Source organism: Diplotaxodon limnothrissa, linkage group LG5 (genome assembly GCF_057381915.1).
Source record: "Diplotaxodon limnothrissa isolate DT_005_m linkage group LG5, D_limnothrissa_male_GT1.1, whole genome shotgun sequence".
Lineage (NCBI taxonomy): Eukaryota > Metazoa > Chordata > Actinopteri > Cichliformes > Cichlidae > Diplotaxodon > Diplotaxodon limnothrissa.
In genome coordinates this window covers 29,064,983-29,079,062 of record NC_140600.1, presented here as the reverse complement: position 1 = coordinate 29,079,062, position 14,080 = coordinate 29,064,983, and the positions used below count along the sequence as shown (strand labels likewise).

The following is a 14,080-nucleotide window of genomic DNA, read 5'->3' as shown; positions in this document are numbered from 1 at the left end:
TTTATGCAAACGAATCAGATAAGACAATTACCCATATACCAAAAATGGTGTCTTAATAGATCCTAACCCCAAAGCAATGCTGTCAAAAAATAAAGTGAAAGTAATAAATAAATTAAAATCAAACCAAAAAAAAGTTAGCAGCATACGTTAAGGATCCTGCAGGTGGCTTAAACACATTCTGGAATAAAAATGATCAGACTAGTAACTCACCCCTCCCCCCCAAAATTGCAAGGTTTATTTGGATTAAAACCAGTGCTAACAACATGTCTTGAAAATACTGCAGGAGAAAAAAAAATACACTTGTTGAGCATTTCCTTTTTATTTTTTCTCCCAAATTAATTACTTGGGACTTTATTTGCATTCTGACATATTTTCAGCTATCATCTATCACTACATTTCAATCACAGTTTAATTTCTGCATTTTATCTGTGACTTGATTTCTTAGGCCACTGTATGTTGAAACTCTATCAAGTTTAAAGCAGAAAATTAACCAAGATTTGACTAACTTGGACTAGGCTGTGACCAGGTATGGTTCATCTTCAGCACTGATCATCAATCAAAGTAATAATTCTGCACAAAAACAGCATCAAAGCCTCTGTAAACAGGAGGAAAGTTGTAAATGAGAGCTTTGTCCTCCTCATCAGGACTGGGGTAATGATGGTGGTTTTTCATGGCTGGAGGAGAAAAAGGAGGAAAGAAAAGACAACACAAAGTAGTGGAGTAGTTTAATAATACAGCAAAAAGGCTACTCTCTTTATAAAAAGTGCTGAATGACTGTTATGCATCAGCAATGACTTAAACATAAATGAACCATTTGCTGCATTAATTCACAAATTCCAAAATGTCTTACCACAACAAACATCTCAAATTTAATCACCAAGTTAAAAATGTCAGTGTTTTGCTCTGCATCAGAACTACTGTTTCTAGGCAATAACAGTGTTTGTTGAATGTACTTTTTTTTTTTATATTAAAAAAATATATTTTTAAACACACAATATGATCAAATGCAATTTCAGTGATGGGATCTAGAAAATCAAATGATTAAAGTTTTAATTTTGAGAGGTATAAAACAAAATATACTGCTCAAAAAAACAAAACAAAGGACACTTTTTAAAATCAGTATTGCATCAAACTACCGACTACCATTTTTGATTTGCTGCAATGAAATTTAGGACTAGCATGCCGCATCATTTTTCACTTTTTTCTGTGTGAGAATTCACCCGTTTATAAGTTGATAATTTTAATTTCCATCAAACAATGTAACATCCTTTAATTCCTAACACACGCCATATCAGTATAGCTATTAAACATTTTTCCCCTATTGAGATCTGACATGTTTTCAAAGTTTCTTTAATTTTTGCAGCAGTGCATAAAAGTGGCTGTAAATCGTAAACATGTTTGGGGATCCTCTCAAATTAAAGCCAAATGTCTGTGCTTCAGTGTTATCGTGGGATTACCTTGGCCTCCAGTAACACTGTGAGGAATTTTGGAGTCATTTTTAAACAGGATACATCCTTCAATGCAAACATTAAGAAATATGTGGGACTGCTTTCTTCCATTTGCGCAATATCTCTAAAATTAGAAACATCCTATCGCAGAGAAAAACTTGTTCATGCATTTGCTACTTTCAAGCTGGACTACTGTAATTCTTTATTATCAGGATGTCATGAAAACTCCCTGAAAAGCCTTCAGTTAATCAAAATGCTGCAGCGAGAGTACTGACAGGGATTGGCAAGAGAACATATTTCTCTTAGATTGGCTTCTCTTCACTGGCTCCCTGTTAAAATCCTTCTTCTCACATACAAGGTCTTGTATAATCATGCCCCATCTTATCTTAAAGACCTTATAGTACAATATCCCCCCAGTAAAGCACTTCCCTCTCAGTCTGCAGGCTTACTTATGGTTCCTAGGATATTTAAAAGCAGAATGGGAGGTACAGCCTTCAGCTTTCAGGCCCCTCTTCTGTCTCAACCAGCTCCCAGCTTGAATTTGGGAGATAGACACCCTCTCTACTTTTAAGATTAGGGTTAAAACTTTCTTTTTTGACAACGCTTATAGTTAGCGCTGGATGAGGTGACCCTGAAGCTACCCTTAGTTGTGCTGCAATAAGACCTAGGCTTGATGCACAGAGCATTTCTCCTTCTCTCACCCCTTTTTCATTCACCATGTGTTTATACACCACTCTGCATTTAATTATTAGTTATTATTATTATTCTCTGGCTTTCTTCCAAAGCATGTTTTTTTGTCTTGTCTCCCTCCACTCACCCCCAACGGTGTGGCAGATGACTGAGCCTAGTTCTGCCAGTGGTTTCTTCCTGTTAAAAGGGGAGTTTTTCCTTCCCGCTGTTGCCAAAGTGCTTGCTCATAGGGGGGGTTGTCTGATTGTTAGGTTTCTCTCCATTATTGTCTTTACCTTACAATATTACAGCAAGTTCCTTGGGGAAACTCTAGTTGTGATTTTGTGCTGTATACTTTAAATAAAATTGAATTGAATCAAATCCTGATTATTTCATTTTCAAGTCTACTATAGTGATGTGTAGAGGCCAAATTATTAAAAACAAAATACGTGATTGTCCTAATATCTACAGGCTGGACTTGGATTGGACAGACTTTGTGTTACCTTCAGAAACAAAGAAGCTGGCAGTGTAGAAGCTGGCCCTTACAGCGGAAACAGAATGAATCATTCCTGGCTTATCTACCCACTCAAAAGGACTTTTCTCTGGATGCCATTGCACAGCATAAAATGGGTAATGGTTGGCTGAAAACAAGAGACATTATTAATATTGTTATTTCAAATCATTGTCATCAGCACAAACTTTTAAAAAATAGGTTCATCAACACAAAATATGTCACAGCAAATTTAATTCCAATGTTGTTTCCCTAAAAACAAGTTACGGCAGTGGTTCCCCAGCTTTTTTTGCTAGCTAGGCCCCCCTGTTTTACAAGAATATCTGCCCACCCCACAGCTCTGCGCCCCCCCCCCCACTTTGGAAACCACTGAATCATGGAGTGATCAATTATATTTAAAACAAGAAAAATATGAGTGACTGTCATCAGAGAGTTTTCCTGTTGGACTGATCCAAGGTTTCGAGTTGTACAGTGGTGCTGCCATCTGGTGGATAGTTATGCCAAATTTCATGCTGACCTCAAATTCAGATAATTTTTTTTGTGTGTTTAAGACAGCAGAATAGAATCCATTATGTAATGAATGGCATGGAAACTACAGGGTAGTTAATACATGTTACCTTCCATAGTAGAGATGAATTCTTTCTTTCCATCACTGTTAGTGGACAGGATCTTGTAAAACCTCCTGAGTTTGGCATTTCGACTGTAATTCTGTAAATGGAATGGTAAATGATAAATGGATTGGTTCTTATATAGTGCTTTTCTACTCTGAGCACTCAAAGCGCTGTATACAACTTGCCTCATTCACACAACCATTTTTTTTTAAATATCCTTTCTACGCAAGTGCTTTCCATCTAACATTCACATGCATTCATACTTAAGTGAATGCATCAGAGAGCAACTTGGAGTTAGTATCTTGCCCAAGGATATGTGGCATGCAAACTGGAGCAGACGTGGAGGTTAGTAGGTGACCTGCTCTACCACCTGAGGTACAGCCACCCTAAGTGGTTCAAAAACACCAATTATATATTAATAGATGCATTTCATAATAAAATAATGTTTTTTTTAATATTTTATCATTCACAATCTACTGTTTGAATATTTTACTGTATACAGTAACCATTTACTTTCTCCCGTTTGGCTACAGCAGGCAATGAGGTGTGTTTAGGGTGACTTTGTTAATTTGAGTTTCGATGAAACTGCCATATACAGGCATTTGTTTCTACACCTTTATTTTGTTTGGGTTTACTGTGATAACCATCATGCAACATGTTTACAATAATACAGTTAAGTTATTTAATTTCACTTAATGTGTGTTAAAATCTAAGTAGTATTATCTTTTATGTTTAAGAAACGGTGATGTTGCTGAATTGCTTTTGTTTGGTTAGTTCTCACGATGATGACGACGCTGAGTGATCCTGTCACTGAACGCTGAATAAATCATCTGTAAACAAGAACTTGTCCGTGTGGTGGCTGACAGGAGCAACAATATCTGTCCACTTTTAGACTTGTTGAAAGACAAATGTGGAGCCTCATTCTGGACCTTCTGCAGACCTTTCATGTGCGTGTTTGCAATTTATTTCTAACAACACCAAAATTTGAGATACAAGCCAATAATTTATTTGGTCAAAAGAAGCGCAATTAGAGCACATGTTCAATCTCCATTTATATAAATTATATGTACAATGTGGAAGATGATAATTTTCTTAACGGCACACATTCATGGAAGAAAAGCTTACATTTCAGCTCCTTTGTTGCTGAGGTGCACTGTCATGTTAGTATGCTAAAGTAGAAAACTAAACATAGTTTATGCTTATGTTTACTTTCCACCCATAAGTACTTCACCAGAAATTTGTAGTAATATCCAATTTCCCTGGGTAATTTTGGACAGTTTTCAGGACAGTTTTCAAAGGTGTTTCAGGTGTTTCTTGGTTTAAGTACGATGGTACTTATGAGACTGTATTTTAAAAGAAAACCCCCCCAAAAAAACAAAAAAAACAAAAACAAAAAAAAACAAGGAAAAAAAACAGATCCCTTGCAACCTGTTCTACTTCCATTAACAGATTGGTATATAATAAACATTTTAAAAGTTTCAGAAAAAATAAATAAAACAAAAACTTCACCTATGACAGGAAGAAAAGAAAAAAAAGAAGAAGCAGAAATTACCTGCATGGACAGACTCCAACTGTGGAAGTTTGCAGTGATGTTTTCACTAGCCAAAGACCGCAGCAAATCTTTGGGAAAATTCCGGAATAATCGGCTAGATGGGGCCACTAGCGGATGGATACAGATTTGTGTCACAGAGAATGACAAGGAGTATATTTTCATGGAATAAATATATAAAAATATGCTAATTTGAATGACTCTGAAAGAATGTAAGCCAACTTGTATCTAACCTGACAAAATAACCAAATGGAATAACAGAAAGTAACAGAAAAACCTGATGTGAGTGTCAGAGGTAGAGCCACAGCCTTAGTATCAGTAAGCGTGAGGAGGTTTTTGTTGGCAGTCAGGACAGTGAGCTGCTGGAAGCCCTGGCAGGTTCCCCAAATAGGGAAGTAGTCTCCAGCATCATTGCCCTGCAGGACCAAGGAGTGAATAAAGACAAGGTACCAATACATGAAGGCAATGGCCATTATTTTTAAGCCTAAATCTTTAGATAGCTCTAAAGATTTAGATATATAAAAAAATCTCAGGGTCGTCAGTCCTGATAGACAGTTAAACAAATCAAAACCCATACCTTCAGAGCCAAGTTGTAAAAGATCTTGGCAGCTCGACTGAACTGTGACGTCTGAAGATCTACATCTCCACCTGGCAACAACAACCTGAGGAGCCACAATTTAGACAAATAAGCTAGGAGGTGCTTCAATGGAATTGTGTCTACCTTTTCAAATTTGTGTAAAAGCAATAAGTACAATGCCTTCAAGTGTAACTCTTAATATCTCATGTGTTAAAATTACAACCAGTAAGCATATAGAAATGTTAAAGCCAGACATTATAGATACTAGAACAAAGGTCTGAATAACTTCTAACGAAACTGGATGGATGCAACTGATGTGCAGCAGTGAGAAAAAATTTTTAACACTTAAATGGTGTGCAGTTAAATCATGCCTTTTGAACATACAGCTAAGCTTCATATTTCTGTCTATTTCATTAGAATATACTTTTCATTCACCAAATCACATGCCAATAGAAAACGAGTCATTATCATGAAAACTAACTTGAGGTTCAGTGACTGTCAGGTTTGCCAACAACCTGTTCTCTATCATGCTTAGACTCTCTAACCTACATATGATGTGTGTAACAAGGGAAAGATCCCCACAGCGCAGCTGATGTGTGTGTACTTGTTAAGGCACAGCACATGTGGTGGTCTAATAACATGAATTGACATTGTAGCGATTAAAGCACTATGTGCCTGTAGCGTCTTTGGTTAACCTTGAGTGTAATATCTTTCTAAGCGGCCTGGAGTCAGAAAGATATTCTCTCCACTCAGAGAACCTTGGTTACAAGGTAATCAACCAATCTACAACCTAAGCCTTGACCACCCTCTGAAGCTTATGAGCCAATCCAATAACCTATGTTGCTGCAATATAACATAAAGAAAGCTTGCAGTACAAATTAAGTGTAAATAAAGACAATATCTGTTTAAGACCTACGATTACACCTTATTCGAACTACAACAAAATGCGTTCAGTATGAAAGACAACGGTCAACTTACCCGTTTATTGAGTTAAATATCTTGGCGTACTCTTCTTCTGTGCGATTGATTCTGTTAAAAAAAGAAAAAAGAAAAAAAAAGAAAACAAGCAAATGTAAGAAGTAAAATCCTTGCCTATGAAGGAAAATCAAATTAGTTATTAATCACATTTGAGGAACACTACTCTTATGAGACAAGTCATTTTGTCAGGTTTAAAATTATAGATTTAAAAAAAAAAAACAAAAAAAACAAACCACACACACACACACACACACACACACACACACACACACAAAAAGCAAACCTGAAAAATAAAGAAACGTTAGAGAAGAATCTCCAATCCCAATTCACTCCATAAACATTTGAAGAATTACATATTTTGTTTTCTAGAATTTTGCCTGTACATACCATGATGATAGATTTTAAATTAAATACTCAAGATAAAAACACAACACAGACTTTTTGGCTTAAATGCCTAGGAATTATAGCTATATTTATATATCCTGATCAGGCATAACATTAAGACCAACTGTGTAATTGTGTTGCCCCCCCCTTTTGCTGTCAAAAGAGCCTAGACTCAACGAAGCATGGACTCAACTCCTGAAGGTGTGCTATATCTGGCACCAAGATGTTAGTAACAAGTCCTGTTAAGTCCTGTAAGTTGGAGGCTGGGGCTCCCTGGATTGGATTTGTTTGTCTAGTTTGTCCCACAGCTGCTTTATTGAATTTAGATGTGGGGAATTTGAAGACCCGGTCAGTATCTCAAAGTCATTGTTGTGCTCCTCAAACCATTCCTGAACCATTTTTGTTTCGTGACAGTGCGCATTATCTTGGTGAAAAAGTTAATAGCTATCAGGGAATACAGTTTCCATCAAAGGGTCTACATGGTCTGTAACTAGGGTTGCCAACCGTCCCTTAAAATACGGAATCGTCCCGTATTTCGAAACAAAAGTACACGTCCCGTATTGAGCTAATAAGGGACGCACTTTGTCCCGTAATACAGTGAGAATCAAAAGTAGTCTATAAATGTTTATGGAATTAACACTTTGTTTGAAAACATAATTCCCAGCCCCTCTCCTGCTTTGTGACCAATGAGCTGACAGCACACTTATGACAATTCGAGTATGACAATTCAGATTACCGCTCATCTCATTGGTCGAGGAAAGGTCGCTTGCGGAGAAAATACCGGAAGACAACAGATGACCACAACAAGAAGCATGGCCAACAGGGAAACAAACGCCGACTCTGCGGTGCAAGTCTCGGATGACAGTACACCTAAAGCTGGGCAGACACTGTGCGATTTTTTCAGTCACGTTATTCAGCTCCTGCTCAAACTGCACGATTGACTCGCAGGGGTTAGAAGTTCGTATGTCACGATGTACTCTCACACTATACGGCCCGATGCTCTGATGCGACCTGAGTACTCACACTGTGCCTCCATAAAATGAAGGTTATAACAGAAAATCTGTCGCTCGCTCTCTCTGTCTTTCACTCACACAGACACACACACCACCACCATCAACTTTGCTAAATTGCTAATGAAAAACATTGATCAGGCAGCTGTGATTGAGCAGCAGTGTAGATCCAACTATTTTCACGGTTGTTGTGGTCGTGATAATTTTGTGATGCCACATCGAAAAGGCTCGGATGAGCTTTCCAAAGTTCTACAAGTTGTGCCTCCATCGCTTGTGTCCAGATCACACGCTGCACAGCAGTGCTGCTCCGTCTTTTTCACCGACGTTTACGTGTTTGCGCGCGAGCAGTGTGAGCGCCTGTGGTGAGACCCTCACGAGCGATTGATGATCGGGAGCTGGTCGTGAGGTGTTAATCACTTCTCGTTACCCCACGTATACTACACGATGCACGATGAAGGCCAAAATCGGTCCGATCACTCAAAAATCGGCTCAAAATAGGCCTAAAACCGCACAGTGTGAGCCCAGTGTTAGAGCAGCAATGTTTGTTCCCCTCAGAGAAAGGGAAGAATGGGAAAAGGAAAACACCTGGCTGGAAAACGTTAATATGGGCATGTGCAGTGAATATCAGCGCTATGTGGCCAGAAGTGTGATAATATAATTTATTTTGTGTAATAAACAACTGCAAGGATAGATGATTACAACAAATTGATGACTAATACATAAAAGTAATACATAGATGAATAATGATGATGAGTTATGATGCGTAATCATGGGAACAAGCGGGTTTACAAACAGGAGCAGCTGATTAGCATTAGAAAAGCTGAAATAATATTTCAACTGAAGCCGATTGTACTAAATGCACTAAATGTGCACTGTTACAAGAATATTTTTCGTTCTATTGCTTTCTATTATTTTAAGTTAAGCAGGACAGAGTTCTTTTAAAGAAAGATTTACTTATATTCTCAAAAGTTAAGCATGACAGGCTTCTGTTTAAGAAAGAGACCTGTTTTACTGTGTTAATGTTGTCATTTTGAGCTAAAAATAAATGGCTAAATGATCATTTGTTTCACATGTGTTCATATCACAAAGAATAGAATATGCATCTACTTAAATCAACTTCAAGTCAAATGGTTAAAAAAATAATTTCACACACAAAAAAAGAGCTAGAAAATTCACCACACTGGGAAGGGTGAAGACAACTGGGTCGCCCGGCCCTGGCCACGAGGTGTCCCTTATTTATTTTTCAGGGAGTTGGCAACCCTATCTGTAACAATCCAAATTTATTTATAAAGCACTTTAAAATACTTAGCACAGGACCAAAGGGCTGTACAGTAAATAACTTAAACAATGCAATGTTAACAATGCTTAGGTAGTTGGTATGTTCCCAAGTAGCATCCACATGGACCCAAGATTTCCCAGCAGAATATCACCCAAAGCATCACACTGCCTCGGCCAGCTTGTTTAATATGCTTTTGGGCCTTTCGTTGACACGTAAGCGGTATTTTGGATCACTGAAAACTGAGATTCTTAAAAACTCCTGCCAGGGTGGAGTTTTCAAAAAGTCACTTTTTGCATTTATCTGTGGACGAGGAAAACGGAGACTTAGTCACGCAACGTCAAATGTGTGCGCCTTTTTTGACGACATGCTGTGCGCCACATTATTATTTATGTGAGATGCATTTCTACAATGGCAGATAAAGACAAAAATACTGTTGCTGTTACTATCTGTAGTTTTTACAGGCTTACATATACACACGCAATTTTTTGAAACTGCACGTGTGGACGGGTTTTTATTTAATTTTTTTAACGAAAATGGAAAATCTCTCTTTTTCAAAAATACCCATGTACGGGTGGACGCAGCCTTAAATAACAGAAAACAAAACCATCTTTATGGTGTAATTATTTTACATGTAGTTATTTTTCTTTTTTTAACTGTGTAACAATATTCAACGTGCCTGTCTGTGCAAAATGAGTTTAAAAACAAACAACTGTGGGATACTGTTTGTCCGTGATTTATACACGGGGAACAATTTGTGGCAGGATCAGCCTGACATTATTTGTATCCCACTGTAACTTTACTGTATAAAGAGCTAACATCTCCAATATTTCAGGAGTAGTTAATCATTACAACAAGTGTTTGTGAACTAAGAATCATGAATGTGGGATACTGTTTGTCCGTGAAACACGGATACCTACCTTGGCACCACCGTTGTGCAGCTGAAGCCAAAGGCAAGATATGCTTCATCATATTTTCTAGTCTTTGGCTTGAAAGGAAGTTGGTTTGGAAGCATATTTGGCGGTGCTTCATCTTCTGCTTTGTGTTTGTGTGGGAACCCTGTCAAAAACCTGTGCATTACACTAGCAGTGTCCAAGCATTCTTTTTTCATTTTTTTTTATCCATACCATGCCCCCCACTTCGGGAATCACTGCCCTAGCAGGTGCCATAATGAAGAGATAATCAATCTTATTTACTTATGTTAGTGGTCATAATATTATGTCTGATTGGTATGTAGTCTACAACCAAGAGATGCTTTCATAAAAGTAAGTACAGAGTGTTTAAAACATGGTGCAAACCACTGGTTACACCGAAGAACGGAAAGGCCAGGTGAGAAAACATTAAAAAAAAAAAAAAAAAAAAAAGTTTGGCCATGTTCTGCACTACAATTCTTTAAACAGATATTCTCTCTCTTTGCAAAATATTGCAAAAGCAACCCAGATGTATCATGAGGCAAAAAAACTGGGATACTCTTCAATGACCTGGTCAGTCACCTGTCAGCCCAACAGAGCATACCTTTAAGTTACTGCAGACAAACTCAAGGCAGAGAGAGCCACAAACAAGCAACTGAAAGCAGCTACAATTAGATGACGTCAGGATGGAGCATACTGATACTATTGTTTTATTATAACAATGTGCCTAAAACCTTAAATGCTACAAAGAGAAATAAATGAAAGCGTAACTGCCAATATTTAGTAGGGAGAAAAAAAAAAAAAGAAGATATATATATATATATATATATATATATATATATATATATATATATATATATATATATATATATGTGTGTAATATATATTAAAAAAAAAAAACACCCAGCACGCCCCTGCGGGCGGTTTATCCTTCAAGCTCGGGTCCTCTACCAGAGGCCTCGGAGCTTGAGGGTCCTGCGCAGTATCTTAGCTGTTCCCAGGACTGCGCTCTTCTGGACAGAGATCTCCGATGTTATTCCCGGGATCTGCTGGAGCCACTCGCCTAGCTTGGGAGTCACCGCACCTAGTGCTCCGATTACCACGGGGACCACCGTTACCTTCACCCTCCACATCCTCTCGAGCTCTTCTCTGAGCCCTTGGTATTTCTCCAGCTTCTCGTGTTCCTTCTTCCTGATATTGCTGTCATTCGGAACCGCTACATCGATCACTACGGCCATCTTCTTCTGTTTGTCTACCACCACTATGTCCGGTTGGTTAGCCACCACCATTTTGTCCGTCTGTATCTGGAAGTCCCACAGGATCTTAGCTCGGTCATTCTCCACCACCCTTGGGGGCATCTCCCATTTTGACCTCGGGACTTCCAGGTTATACTCGGCACAGATGTTCCTGTACACTATGCCGGCCACTTGGTTATGGCGTTCCATGTATGCCTTGCCTGCTAGCATCTTGCACCCTGCTGTTATGTGCTGGATTGTCTCTGGGGCATCTTTACACAGCCTGCACCTGGGGTCTTGCCTGGTGTGATAGACCCCAGCCTCTATGGATCTTGTGCTCAGAGCTTGTTCTTGTGCTGCCATGATTAGTGCCTCTGTGCTGTCTTTCAGTCCAGCTTTGTCCAGCCACTGGTAGGATTTCTGGATATCAGCCACCTCCTCTATCTGCCGGTGGTACATACCGTGCAGGGGCCTGTCCTTCCATGATGGTTCCTCGTCTCCCTCCTCATATATATATATATATATATATATAGCCTGCTAGCACGCGTGCCACTAATACCATAGACACAATAATTAATATTTTGAATTACTTCTACCACCCCATTTAAAGGAATCTTGTCTTTTGGCATAATGTCGTTCGCATTCCAAAGGTACCACCATTTCAATTTTGATTAACAGCTAAGTCATGAACATTCATGATGTGTTATAATCCAAACAAGGTGGAATATCGTTATCAGTAAAAAGAAAAGTATGATGAGGTACTAAACATATGATGTGCACTAAGTGGCATGTGGCTCAAACAGTACTGAGATTATTGCAATGAATTGAGTCAGAGCCAATTTCTTAATCACCCGAAACATTTGTTTTGTACAGACAATTAGTCAGAAAAAAAACACTTATTAAAAAACATATACAATTAAATGACTACTGTGTAAAACAATAAGTTGTCTGGTCGAGTAATGAATTTTCGTTTTGTATGCAAATCATATGTGAATTGTATGAGTGCTTCAAGGGGTGCTGAAAGAGACAGAGTAAATGCATATAAGAAATACACAGCAAACACATAGAGGTCATGAAGGGACCTGATGACCACAGGTTGGTCTTGGTGCACACAAGTATTATTAAGGATAATTTCCTTAAACTCATCTAACTTTCTTACCGAATAGGTACAACCCTGGCCCCAGCAGCCTCTAGGTATTTGACATAGGAGGCAGCTATGTAAGAAGACCCACGAGCAAACTGGTCCCATGGAAGGTTTTCCTGTGCCAACACACCTAGCAAGAACATAAGACACATGATATAGCAGATATTACGAGAAAGAACTCAAACAGTTAAAGTGAAAATGTTGTTTAACCATGGTTAAAGTTGAAAAGTTCACTGAAAAGGACAGATTTAGACAGGACTGTCATACTAAAAATGCCTAAAAAATTAAAATAAAACAACCCACCAAGGAGTCACTTTTCCTAAATTCTTTTCTGTGTACATAGTTGAAAGTGAACAAAGTAACAAATTTTGCATAGTATGATTTTTCATTCTGGGCTATCCTTTTTAAAAGAACACACTTTGAGTATTGTAAAATTAGATTAATATGGCCTTTATCAAAAACAACCAATTCAGTTACTAATGAAGTGAGATAATCTAATGAGTAAGCAGAACAATACTATTAAACTATAAATTAAAAGAAGAAAAGAGAGAAGCTAAGGGGTGGAAGTGAAAGCAGTGGGAGCAGCAGTCAACAGTTCGTTGAGACCTCAAATTCATTTCTTTTTGGGCACAGATATTCAAATGCCCCTGTGAACGCCAGCTGTTGGTTATCTTCTTTATCTGAACATCGCTCAAATTTATCTGTGAATCGTGATATGATTTTATTCTTTCAAATGTAGCCAAAGCTGAAGTTATTGTTAGACTTAAAATCTTGTGTCTATCCAGCTACTTCCTCTAATTGAAATCTCAGTTGAATTGGATTTAGCAATGAAACAGGTTGGGTGCATTACAGCAAAATTAGGTTCTCCGGCAAAGTGCAACATTAAAACTTGTTGATCCAATACATAGCATAGCCTCAATTAAAGGACAGGTCAAAAATACGTCCCAAGTGGGGTTAAAAGCAATAGGTTAAATATAATCTATTTTCTTATCGTTATTGATAGCATTAACACCATTAAACTTAAGAATGAACAACATATAATGAAAATGTGACTTGCACTGATTTTTTCCCCAAATATTGGACCATGGCAATAAACACAAAGCAGACATCTTGAGAAGACAACCAAAAGTCTATGATCAAAAACATAATATCTCAATATAACAGCGCGTAAACCAATCCACAGGGAAGACATCCCCTTCCTCACTCACCCCCCAATCCGTGTAACACACCTTTTCTCGAACGTTCCAGACGAGAATTACATAAGACCCTTCAACTATCCACGTGTATAAACGACTTCTACGGGGACCAGTACTTACTAAATACAACCGTTCATGTGACCAAATCTTACCGATAATTGGTCGGTAATTGAGCTGCTGGCGGGTTCTTCCTACAGCACACAGAGCGGGTGAGCACCAGAGGCAGGCGGTCAGCACCGCGAAGATTGCTGCAGCTGTTCGAGGCATTCAAAACACCGCGCACAATTCCTAAAACAAAACCGCTGGAGGGGGCAATCAATGTCAGCTGGATTGCAGGCTGGAAATGAAAGATTACAAAAGTTTGTTGCTGTTTTGCCTGTTAAAATAACAAACAGCTGACAAAAAGGTTAAAGCGTTCATTAAAATGAGCAAAATTACAATGAAGCAATCCCAGAAATGATGCCGTCCTCCGGGTGCTGATGCTGTGCTCCAGGAGGTCGTCCGGCTTCTCTCGCAGTCCTCCTACTTTCCTCGGTCTGTATTCTGAGGTGTTCCGACTATCAAGTCAGTCACGTGTGGCA

General features: G+C 38.5%; 1 protein-coding gene across 1 annotated transcript; it reads right to left on the bottom strand.

Annotated features, from left to right (window-relative positions):
• Positions 1-552: 552 nt before the first annotated feature.
• On the bottom strand, positions 553-13,766 carry LOC146632562 (gamma-glutamyl hydrolase). The gene is made up of 9 exons (XM_085354484.1): positions 13,652-13,766; positions 12,319-12,433; positions 6,344-6,394; positions 5,366-5,450; positions 5,066-5,204; positions 4,792-4,898; positions 3,246-3,336; positions 2,621-2,758; positions 553-674 (listed from the first exon to the last, which is right to left on the bottom strand). The coding sequence occupies exons 1-9, from the start codon at positions 13,764-13,766 to the stop codon at positions 553-555; spliced, it is 963 nt and encodes a 320-aa protein (XP_085210610.1).
• Between the last annotated feature and the right edge of the window lie 314 nt (positions 13,767-14,080).

Excerpts from the sequence above, each read along its gene's own strand:
- LOC146632562 (XM_085354484.1), bottom strand. The coding sequence starts at position 13,766 with ATGCCTCGAACAGCTGCAGCAATCTTCGCGGTGCTGACCGCCTGCCTC. Across the intron at positions 3,337-4,791 it reads GTTGGAGTCTGTCCATGCAG|AATTACAGTCGAAATGCCAA; the intron begins GTAATTTCTGCT and ends TTCCATTTACAG. Across the intron at positions 675-2,620 it reads CAGCTTCTTTGTTTCTGAAG|CCATGAAAAACCACCATCAT; the intron begins GTAACACAAAGT and ends TTTCTCCTCCAG.